This window comes from Oncorhynchus kisutch, linkage group LG27, assembly GCF_002021735.2.
Source record: "Oncorhynchus kisutch isolate 150728-3 linkage group LG27, Okis_V2, whole genome shotgun sequence".
Taxonomy (NCBI): Eukaryota; Metazoa; Chordata; class Actinopteri; order Salmoniformes; family Salmonidae; genus Oncorhynchus; species Oncorhynchus kisutch.
The window spans coordinates 11,198,237-11,209,497 of NC_034200.2; the positions used below are offsets into that span (position 1 = coordinate 11,198,237).

An 11,261-nucleotide genomic window follows, 5' to 3' on the forward strand; every position below is an offset into this window, starting at 1 on the left:
TTTTGACCAATCACATTAGATCTTTTCACAGTAGCTCTTTTTCATTGCTGATCATATTGGTCAAAAGACAAACAGGTGGAAAAAAAGATCAGAATTGGGTTGCCTGTGTAAATGCAGCTTATCTGATAAGAAATAAATGAGGATAATGGGATGAGTTTCAAATCAGGGATTGATCGCCTGCAGCTGGAGGTTGTTAACAGCGAACACACTGATGACAGTGATTAACTTGAGCACTTGCTGGCTGGTATAAATATGTCTCTTCAACTGAACATTGTCATTCAATGAATACAATTTTGTCATGAAGGCTTACTTTTGGCCCAGTGCGGTCCTCCTAGGCATGGCTGTTGTGACCATTGTGGCACAGGATGGTAATGTGTTTTATTATTTCTTTGTGCATTCTGTTTTTGTTTGGGAGGTGAGCATTGACTTAATAAAACTCATGGCAACGTTGCAGAAGTTTAATTCTATACTTGAAACTATAACTAGACAGCCTTGTCCTCCTGGCAGATCTGAAGGTGGACTGTGGCCGTGACTCCGTCACCCTGAGATGGGGGGCGGCCCAGTCACAGATGGACACCTCACTACTCCGGCTGGGAGGCTGTTATCCAAGCAGTATCTCTGCTGGGGAGGCCATGTTTCAAGTGGAATTCAGTGACTGTAACTTCAGTAGACTGGTAGGGTTTAGCTGAAGTTATATCATGTATATTTGTCAGAAATGGTGTTTAACCCCCTATCCCTCCTACCTCACTATAGGTGACTGGGGACACATTGATGTACATGAATGAGCTGATCTATATGTCTGGTCCTAAAGCTCAACTGAAGTCTTTCTCTCATCCAGTGGTTTGTGCCTATGAAAGGTGATTTGTGGCTGTTTGTGTATTCAAGAATAAATGTTTCTATTTTATTGATGTTGCATTGACTTAATGCTGAACTGGAACAAGTTTAACCATGAATTGACTCTCTGCTAAATGTTTAATATCTTTCCCCGGGTCTGTGTAGGCCTGCAGACTGGGCGCCTCGCATGTTTGACCCAGTGTTTCATACGTATGGTGAAGGAGATCTAGTCTTCCACATGGAACTTATGAAGGGTAGGTTTGACACTGCCTGAAGTACACCACTTGAATCCTGTAGATGTAAGCCTGACCACATGCGTATCCTACAGATGACTTCTCTGGACCACATCTTTCTCGGGAATATCCCCTGGGCTCCTTCATCCGCATCTCTGCAGCAGTGGAGCAGATGGTCCATCAGCCTTTGCTGCTACTGTTAGAGGAGTGTGTGGCAACCACAACACCAGAGCTGCAGTCTGAGGGCCCGGTGCACCCCATCATCACCAACAAGGGGTATGTACCACTGGGCTATACAGCAGGATGCTCCACGTGACTCTGGATTTGTCTAAATCATTAGTGATTGTCAAATGTTTTGTTCTCCTCAGATGTCTTGTCGCTAGCAAGAATTCAAATTCAAAGTTTGAACCAAGACAGAAAACCTCTGAAATCCGTCTGTCTCTGCAAGCCTTCAAGTTCGCAGTTGGCAAGGAAGTGGGTGTACTAATCTACATGATTGACAGTTTATCACCTCTTAAATATGCAGTAATATCCTTAATCTCTTCTCAGGTGTATATTCACTGCAATCTTTTGGCTTGGGACCCCAGTGGCCTTGACACAAGCAAGAAGGCCTGCCACTATGTGAAAGGGCATGGGTAAAATGTGTACACGTTACAAAAAATATGAGTATTTTGGAGGTACTTTTAGCACGTTAAAGTACTACTCTGGTTTCATGTGCTTGTTTTCGCCCTCCAGTTGGGCGCTCCTTGATGACCCCTACCATAGTACCCTCTGTGGCTGCTGTGACTCCAGCTGCGAGCCCTGGAGGACAAGTGGAATTGCATCAGGTGCTACTATTCTTTGTACCCCACTAACATGTTTACTTATTGTCTCAGGGCAATAGATTGCTGGACACAGAAATGAAGGTGTCCCAATCAGGTTTAATGTTTGAACTTTTTCTTTTCAGGGAAACATGGGTCAACTCAAAGTGCTGTTCTTATTGGACCACTTGTAATCACTGACAATTCACTGGCCTGAGAAGATTGACTGGGTTTGCTTTTATCCCTGCCCAATAATTAACATTTGAGAGTTTATTGTTGGATTTCATTGACCTGTACATCAGTTCTTGTATTAGTTTCCGGTATGAACCTGAGGCCAGATGTGACTCGTGGGAGGCCATCTACCTTGCATGCCTGACTCTGTAGTGTCTGACTTGAATTTAAATAAATGTTTAATACTTACAGTGGTGTCTTGGTTTGGTCTCTCAATAAGCATCTAAAGCTATACTCTGCAGAAGTTCAATTTGGTTTTGCTATCAAGTCTGGTTAACATGGTGGTGCAGTGACAGTAAATTATGCACTTCATTATAACAGTGCTTGGACAACTCTGCTTACAGAGCAGAAACCCACTGAAATTGTGTTCCTGCTCTAACCTGACGAGGCTCAAGTATTCTCCTATACATCCAGTTGTAGCACCGCTGTATTGGCAGAGAAGGCCTGGTATTATGCCTTGGCCATTAGGTATCATGACAGGGTCACACTAGATGGGTGCTAGTGATTCTGAAGTAGACGCCAACTACTGCCCTGACGATGCCTGCAGTTGTGAAAAAGCATGACAATGCAGCTGAAGTGGCTATAAATGGTCTGGAGAGGCCGACAACTGTCCCAGCAGGGAAGGCAACTTTCTTTTAAGTGTGGCGTTTACTCAAGTTAAGTTGTACTCGGCTGCTAACAAGAAGCCTGAGCCACAACACTCAGCTTGTAGGTACAATCACTTTGACATGGCTTTCCAGTTTTTCCACTAGTCTTTCAGTTTTTATTTAACCTTTACCAAGGTGTCTGTTACTGTAGAAAATCCCTGTATGCAATCATAGAAAACAACACATTCTTCAGTTAAAGGTCCTCAATCGGCCCTTTTGAATTGACCAATAGGAACCAGTGAGTGCTGTGGCGCTGATTCCGAAAGTAAAGTGTGAAAATCTGAAGGCCAATTTACCCAACTCTGTGCAGATCAAAGGGATTGCCAGTTAGCCATCTGGGATTAGTGCCAAGTTTCCCAAGGGCATTTATGGGTAAATTCATTGTAGGAGCATCGTTACGCACACGCCTCATCTTTCTATGGGAATCCACACTGTTCAAAACCCTCTTGTTGGTGAGAATTTTGCAGGTTTAAAGATCATTTCCCAAAATTCTATACACAGTACCAGTCAAAAGTTGGGACACCTCATTCAAAGTTAAATTTTTACTATGTTCTACATTGTAGAATGATAGTGAAGACAAACAAAATAATTCATACGGAATTACGTAGTAACCAAAAGAGTGAAACAAATGTATTTTAAGATTCTTCAAAGTAGCCACCCCTTGCCTTTTACATTCTATCAGTAGATAGTCGGAAGTTTACATACACCTTAGCCAAATACATTTAAACTCCGTTTTTCACAATTCCTGACATTTAATCCAAGTATAAATTCCTTGTTTTAGGGCAGTTAGGATCACCACATTTTAAGAATGTGAAATGTCAATAGATTTGTTTCAGGTTTGATTTCTTTCATCACATTCCCAGTGGGTCAGAAGTTGACACACTCAATTAGCATTTGGTAGCATTGCCTTCAAATTTAACTTGGGTCAAATGTTTCGGTCAGCCTTCCACAAGCTTCCCACTATGTTGGGTGAATTTTGGCCTATTCCTCCTGACATAGGTGGTGTAACTGAGTCAGGTTTGTAGGCCGCCTTGCTCGCACATGCTTTCAGTTCTGCCTACACATTTTCTATAGGATTGAGGTCAGGGCTTTGTGATGGCCACTACAATACCTTGACTTTGTCCTTAAGCCATTTTGCCACAATATTGGAATTATGCTTGGGGTCATTATCCATTTGGAAGAACCATTTGCCACCAAGCTTTAACTTCCTGACTGATGACTTGAGATGTTGCTTCAATATATCCACATTTCCCTCTTCCCTCATGATGCCATCTATTTTGAAGTGCACCAGTCCCTCCTGCAGCAAAGCACCACAACATGATGCTGCCACCCCTTTGCTTCACTGTTGGGATGGTGTTCTTTGGCTTGCAGCCTCCCCCTTTTTCCTCCAAACATAACGATGGTCATTATGTCCAAACAGTTCTATTTTTGTTTCATCAGACCGGAGGACATTTCTCCAAAAAGTACAATCTTTGTCCTCATGTGCAGTTGCAAACCATAATCTGACTTTTTTTATGGCGGTTTTGGAGCAGTGGCTTCTTCCTTACTGAGCGGCCTTTCAGGTTATGTCAATATCGGACTCGTTTTACTGTGGATACAGATACTTTTGTACCTGTTTCCTCCAGCACCTTCACAACGTCCTTTGCTGTCCTGGGATTTTAATTCCAAACTACAACATTTTCAGACAAGATAGAACTGCCAAAGGGGGCGGTGTTGCAATCTACTGCAAAGATAGCCTGCAGAGTTCTGTCCTACTATCCAGGTCTGTACCCAAACAATTTGAACTTCTACTTTTAAAAATCCACCTCTCTAAAAACAAGTCTCTCACCGTTGCCGCCTGCTATAGACCACCCTCTGCCCCCAGCTGTGCTCTGGACACCATATGTGAACTGATTGCCCCCCATCTATCTTCAGAGTTCGTGCTGCTAGGCGACCTAAACTGGAACATGCTTAACACCCCAGCCATCCTACAATCTAAACTTGATGCCCTCAATCTCACACAAATTATCAATGAACCTACCAGGTACCTCCCCAAAACCTTAAACACGGGCACCCTCATAGATATCATCCTAACCAACTTCCCCTCTAAATACACCTCTGCTGTCTTCAACCAAGATCTCAGCGATCACTGCCTCATTGCCTGCATCCGTAATGGGTCAGCGGTCAAACGACCGCCACTCATCACTGTAAAACGCTCCCTGAAACACTTCTGCGAGCAGGCCTTTCTAATCGACCTGGCCGGGGTATCCTGGAAGGATATTGATCTCATCCCGTCAGTAGAGGATGCCTGGATATTTTAAAAAAATGCCTTCCTAACCATCCTAAATAAACATGCCCCATTCAAGAAATTTAGAACCAGGAACAGATATAGCCCTTGGTTCTCCCCAGACCTGACTGCCCTTAACCAACACAAAAACATCCTATGGCGTTCTGCATTAGCATCGAACAGCCCCCGTGATATGCAGCTGTTCAGGGAAGCTAGAAATCATTATACACAGGCAGTTAGAAAAGCCAAGGCTAGCTTTTTCAAGCAGAAATTTGCTTCCTGCAACACTAACTCAAAAAAGTTCTGGGACACTGTAAAGTCCATGGAGAATAAGAACACCTCCTCCCAGCTGCCCACTGCACTGAAGATAGGAAACACTGTCACCACTGATAAATCCACCATAATTGAGAATTTCAATAAGCATTTTTCTACGGCTGGCCATGCTTTCCACCTGGCTACTCCTACCCCGGACAACAGCACTGCACCCCCAACAGCAACTCGCCCAAGCCTTCCCCATTTCTCCTTCTCCCAAATCCATTCAGCTGATGTTCTGAAAGAGCTGCAAAATCTGGACCCCTACAAATCAGCCGGGCTAGACAATCTGGACCCTTTCTTTCTAAAATTATCTGCCGAAATTGTTGCCACCCCTATTACTAGCCTGTTCAACCTCTCTTTCGTGTCGTCTGAGATTCCCAAAGATTGGAAAGCAGCTGCGGTCATCCCCCTCTTCAAAGGGGGGGACACTCTTGACCCAAACTGCTACAGACCTATATCTATCCTACCGTGCCTTTCTAAGGTCTTCGAAAGCCAAGTCAACAAACAGATTACCGACCATTTCGAATCTCACCATACCTTCTCTGCTATGCAATCTGGTTTCAGAGCTGGTCATGGGTGCACCTCAGCCACGCTCAAGGTCCTAAACGATATCTTAACCGCCATCGATAAGAAACATTACTGTGCAGCCGTATTCATTGATCTGGCCAAGGCTTTCGACTCTGTCAATCACCATATCCTCATCGGCAGACTCGACAGCCTTGGTTTCTCAAATGATTGCCTCGCCTGGTTCACCAACTACTTCTCTGATAGAGTTCAGTGTGTCAAATCGGAGGGTCTGCTGTCCGGACCTCTGGCAGTCTCTATGGGGGTGCCACAGGGTTCAATTCTTGGACCGACTCTCTTCTCTGTATACATCAATGAGGTCGCTCTTGCTGCTGGTGAGTCCCTGATCCACCTCTACGCAGACGACACCATTCTGTATACTTCCGGCCCTTCTCTGGACACTGTGTTAACAACCCTCCAGGCAAGCTTCAATGCCATACAACTCTCCTTCCGTGGCCTCCAATTGCTCTTGAATGCAAGTAAAACTAAATGCATGCTCTTCAACCGATCGCTGCCTGCACCTACCCGCCTGTCCAACATCACTACTCTGGACGGCTCTGACTTAGAATACGTGGACAACTACAAATACTTAGGTGTCTGGTTAGATTGTAAACTCTCCTTCCAGACCCATATCAAACATCTCCAATCCAAAGTTAAATCTAGAATTGGCTTCCTATTTCGCAACAAAGCATCCTTCACTCATGCTGCCAAACATACCCTTGTAAAACTGACCATCCTACCAATCCTCGACTTTGGCGATGTCATTTACAAAATAGCCTCCAATACCCTACTCAACAAATTGGATGCAGTCTATCACAGTGCAATCCGTTTTATCACCAAAGCCCCATATACTACCCACCATTGCGACCTGTACGCTCTCGTTGGCTGGCCCTCGCTTCATATTCGTCGCCAAACCCACTGGCTCCATGTCATCTACAAGACACTGCTAGGTAAAGTCCCCCCTTATCTCAGCTCGCTGGTCACCATAGCATCTCCCACCTGTAGCACACGCTCCAGCAGGTATATCTCTCTAGTCACCCCCAAAACCAATTCTTTCTTTGCCCGCCTCTCCTTCCAGTTCTCTGCTGCCAATGACTGGAACGAACTACAAAAATCTCTGAAACTGGAAACACTTATCTCCCTCACTAGCTTTAAGCACCAACTGTCAGAGCAGCTCACAGATTACTGCACCTGTACATAGCCCACCTATAATTTAGCCCAAACAACTACCTCTTTCCCAACTGTATTTAATTTTAATTTATTTTTTTATTTTGCTCCTTTGCACCCCATTATTTTTTTATTTCTACTTTGCACATTCTTCCATTGCAAAACTACCTTTCCAGTATTTTACTTGCTATATTGTATTTACTTTGCCATCTTGGCCTTTTTTGCCTTTACCTCCCTTCTCACCTCATTTGCTCACATTGTATATAGACTTGTTTATACTGCATTATTGACTGTATGTTTGTTTTTACTCCATGTGTAACTCTGTGTCGTTTTATCTGTCGAACTGCTTTGCTTTATCTTGGCCAGGTCGCAATTGTAAATGAGAACTTGTTCTCAACTTGCCTACCTGGTTAAATAAAGGTAAAATAAATAAATAAATAAATAAATTGATTTGCACTTTTCGCACAAACGTACGTTAATCTCTAGGAGACAGAACGCCTCTCCTTCCTGAGCAGTATGACGGCTGTGTGGTCCCATGGTGTTTATACTTGCATACCATTGTTTGTACAGATGAACGTGATACCTTCGGGTGTTTGGAAATTGCTCCCAAGGATGAACCAGACTTGTGGAGATCTACAATTGTTTTTCTGAGGTCATTGCTGATTTCTTTTGATTTTCCTATGATGTCAAGCAAAGAGGCATTGAAGGTAGGCCTTGAAATACCTCCAATTGACTCATGATGTTAATTCGCCTATCGGAAGCTTCTAAAGACATTACATAATTTTCTGGAATTTCCCAAGCTGTTTAAAGGCACAATCAACTTAGTATATGTTTTCTTCTGACCCACTGGAATTTTGATACAGTGAATTATAAGTGAAATAATCTCCCTGTAAACAATTGTTTGAAAAATGACTTGTGTCATGCACAAAGTAGATGTCTTAACCGACTTGCCAAAACTATAGTTTGTTAACAAGAAATGTGTGGAGAGGTTGAAAAACGAGATTTAATGACTCCAAACTAAATGTATGTAAACTTCTGACTTTATATATTATACTTTTTGGGGGGGGTCTCTACTATTTATCACATATTGATTTTCAATATATCTCATGAGCTCAAAGCGTTTTCTGACAACTTGGATCAGTTTCCCCAGCAGTGTAAAAAGTATGTCTACCAGTGGCTGTCATCTCCCCAGGTAATGGGGGAACACAGATGGGTTGTGGTTAGATGCATCTTAGAGATCTTGACATGATGATATTATTTCAATCAATCCCCATGGGGAAATCCATTTTAAACCTCAGATGATGAGCAATGGTGTGCCACTTTCTGTATCTATCCTTGCTCTTACAGCCACCCCTCGCTCACATCCTATTAGATAGAAGATATATGGTGGCAGACAGGCATGTACAGATGTCAGATCTTAATTTGATCACCCTGTTGCAGGATTTCTTCAATGCAGGCAAATGTAAAACTTGTAGTGTAATTGAGGTTTGAAAAGGCTTCTGATGTTTGTCATTTCCACTTTCAAATTTCAGGTTTGATTAATCATAATCCATATCCTGTTATTGCATGATTATCTTCATGCTGTAGCAAACTGGCAAAAATTAAGAACCTACATCTGTACGCGTACTAACAAAACAGTCTGTCAAACAATCTATTCAATTCAGAGATGTTTTCACCCATCAATAACTGTTTGACACACCCAGGCTCTGCTGAATCCCAGGAGAGGTTCAGAGACAGAAACTCTACTCACCCTTGCAGTGAATTTGCATTCCTTCTTTGCTGAAGTGGGTTTCATGTCCCTGTTCCTCTGTCTTGACATTCTTCTGCATCTGACTAACTCTTTCCTCCAGTAGTGCCTTTGCTTATGGTCTCAATCCTGCCTGCTCCCAGACTCCGCCTGGTTCTGCCACATCAATCTCCAGCCTGAACTCTCTGCACGAGGGTGGTAAACTCTCTGCACGAGTGGTACATACCAGATTACTTGATCTCATAAAAAAAAAAAAAATGTTTTGGCCACATTTTCATGCCAAACATTTTTTAAAGACGTCACAGAAATAATTCAACAGTCCACAAAGTGACAGCTAGGAGGGGTTGGGATCAGGGGAGGGAAAGGATCTTCCACAACCACTATTTTCACACATTGCCATGTTCAAATTGTATCATTTCTAACCGTACAAAAATTACCCAGCTGTACCACTGAACAAAATTTTAATTTCAAAGGTTTTATTGAGTTAGTTTCTTATGAGGGAATCAGTCAATTGAAATAAATTCATTAGGCCTTCATCTATGGATTTCACATGACTGGGTATACAGATATGCTGGTATCTGTTGGTTAGTTACCTTTAAAAATAAACTTGCCTCTCTTCACTGTATTTTTGTGCATTCAAATTGCCAATCGGTAAAATGCAATTCTGATCATTGTCCGTAGCGTACACCACCATGGGGAACTGTTCACAATGTTGACATCAGCAAACTGCTCACCCACACGCCATTACACATGGTCTGCAGTTGTGAGACCGGTTGGCTGTCCTACTAAAAAAAATGTCATCTACGTTGGAGGTGGCTTATGGTAAAGAAATTAAAGTGTCTGCCAACAGCTCTGGTGGACATTCCTGCTGTCAGCATGTCAGGAATTTCCACGGTGCATCATTGAAAGTTGTAGTAGTTAAGACTGAGCAGACCTCTCTCCTCCATTCTCAGGTCTGAGAATCTGACTAACATTCAAATCCAGTTCTTGACTGGGTTATCACTACACTCTGCAAATCCTTTCAGAAATGGCAAGTAAAAGCCCATTGGAATTACATTTACATTTCGTCAATGACAAAACTGAAATCCAATTGATAAATTCTGATTGATTTCAGTATGTGACCTAACATAACAGTAAGCCAAAAGACAACTAAGTATTTTGGCATAGTTCTTACCTCTTTCTGCAGCATCTGTGATGAAAAGCTGACCCCCCATCTCAGAAAGTTCAGGGAATGAAAGGCCTCCATCGAACCAGTTCACACAAACAAGAAAACATTCACACATTTGCAAATTTTTTTTTTTTTTTTTTTTTTTACTTGTTTCTAGTGACGCAGTAGGGCACATTTGAAATTTAACAAAGATTAATTTATGAAAATGAGTGCCATGTATCCAGTGAAGTACAAATGTAAAAAACTGTTTACAACTGAAGGCTGCAATGTGACAAGTGTAATAGGACATTAACATTTCTCCTTCAGTATTCTTGTACTTCCACATGTAATCTTCTCATAGCTAACAGAACAAACTTCTACACTAGAAAATGTTGATTAAATACTTTCCAGTATACCTGTTTGAATGACACATTTGCATGCTTTTTAATCTCTGAGGCATAGGAAATGGCCTGCACAAAACACTAGTTATTGCTTTGGATTATAGTGGACTAAGCCAATATATTACTTCTATGCCTGAACTTTGAATTTGGTTGGATTACACAATTCCAGTGACTTCTGTGCCCCCTAATCATTCTACTCACACAAATGCTCGATATAGGCAGAATACTCTACTCCCACCAATCTGGGGTATGAACAAGGGGAAATAAACTGCACACACGACGATAAAATAAGCCTATATTGCAGCCCTTCAGAACATAATTCATTTTGAGAGGTGAGCAGAGGCCAAAAATACAGGATTTTACAGGACCAAAGAGTGCAATTCAGTTGATCAAAATGTTTTTAAACATATGGTCTGCATGGACATTGAACTTCACTTTAAAACATTTGTAGGTCAGTGCAAACTGCATAACAATTTTAATCAGAATTCAAACTTTTATAAAAAGGAATATATTTAATTAACATTATGGCAGCTAAAATGTCAGGGTTAAAAAAATGCAAGTGCAACGTGTCTATTTAGAAGGATAAAGTGTTAATCTCCAGTTTGTTAATCTAGTGAAGAGGAATTGTAGGTTGTAAAGGAATGAAAATACTTTCAGCGATTAGTCAGTGTCTTTACCCTAAGGCTCATAAATTGTTCTATTTAGGTTTCCACAGTGTAGTTTCACTTCTGAAAAAAAGGAGAACCACACTACCTAAAGGAGCTCCAACCAATACATACTTTATATCCAGTTAATTATATTTTGCTACAATACTGGACTACAAATTATATCATAACACACAAACAAAATAAGGGGGTGGGGGAATTGAACCAGTGCACTAGGTACTGTCCTATCTATAGTAGGCAGGCA

The 11,261-nt window shown here is 41.9% G+C and overlaps 1 protein-coding gene across 1 annotated transcript; it reads left to right on the top strand.

Annotated features, from left to right (window-relative positions):
• Positions 1–234: 234 nt before the first annotated feature.
• On the top strand, positions 235–2,289 carry LOC109872227 (zona pellucida sperm-binding protein 3). Its single transcript, XM_020463388.2, has 9 exons — positions 235–368; positions 508–674; positions 754–857; positions 1,000–1,088; positions 1,163–1,343; positions 1,436–1,541; positions 1,617–1,702; positions 1,803–1,894; positions 2,014–2,289. The coding sequence occupies exons 1-9, from the start codon at positions 299–301 to the stop codon at positions 2,082–2,084; spliced, it is 966 nt and encodes a 321-aa protein (XP_020318977.1). The 5' UTR covers positions 235–298; the 3' UTR covers positions 2,085–2,289.
• Positions 2,290–11,261: the final 8,972 nt, after the last annotated feature.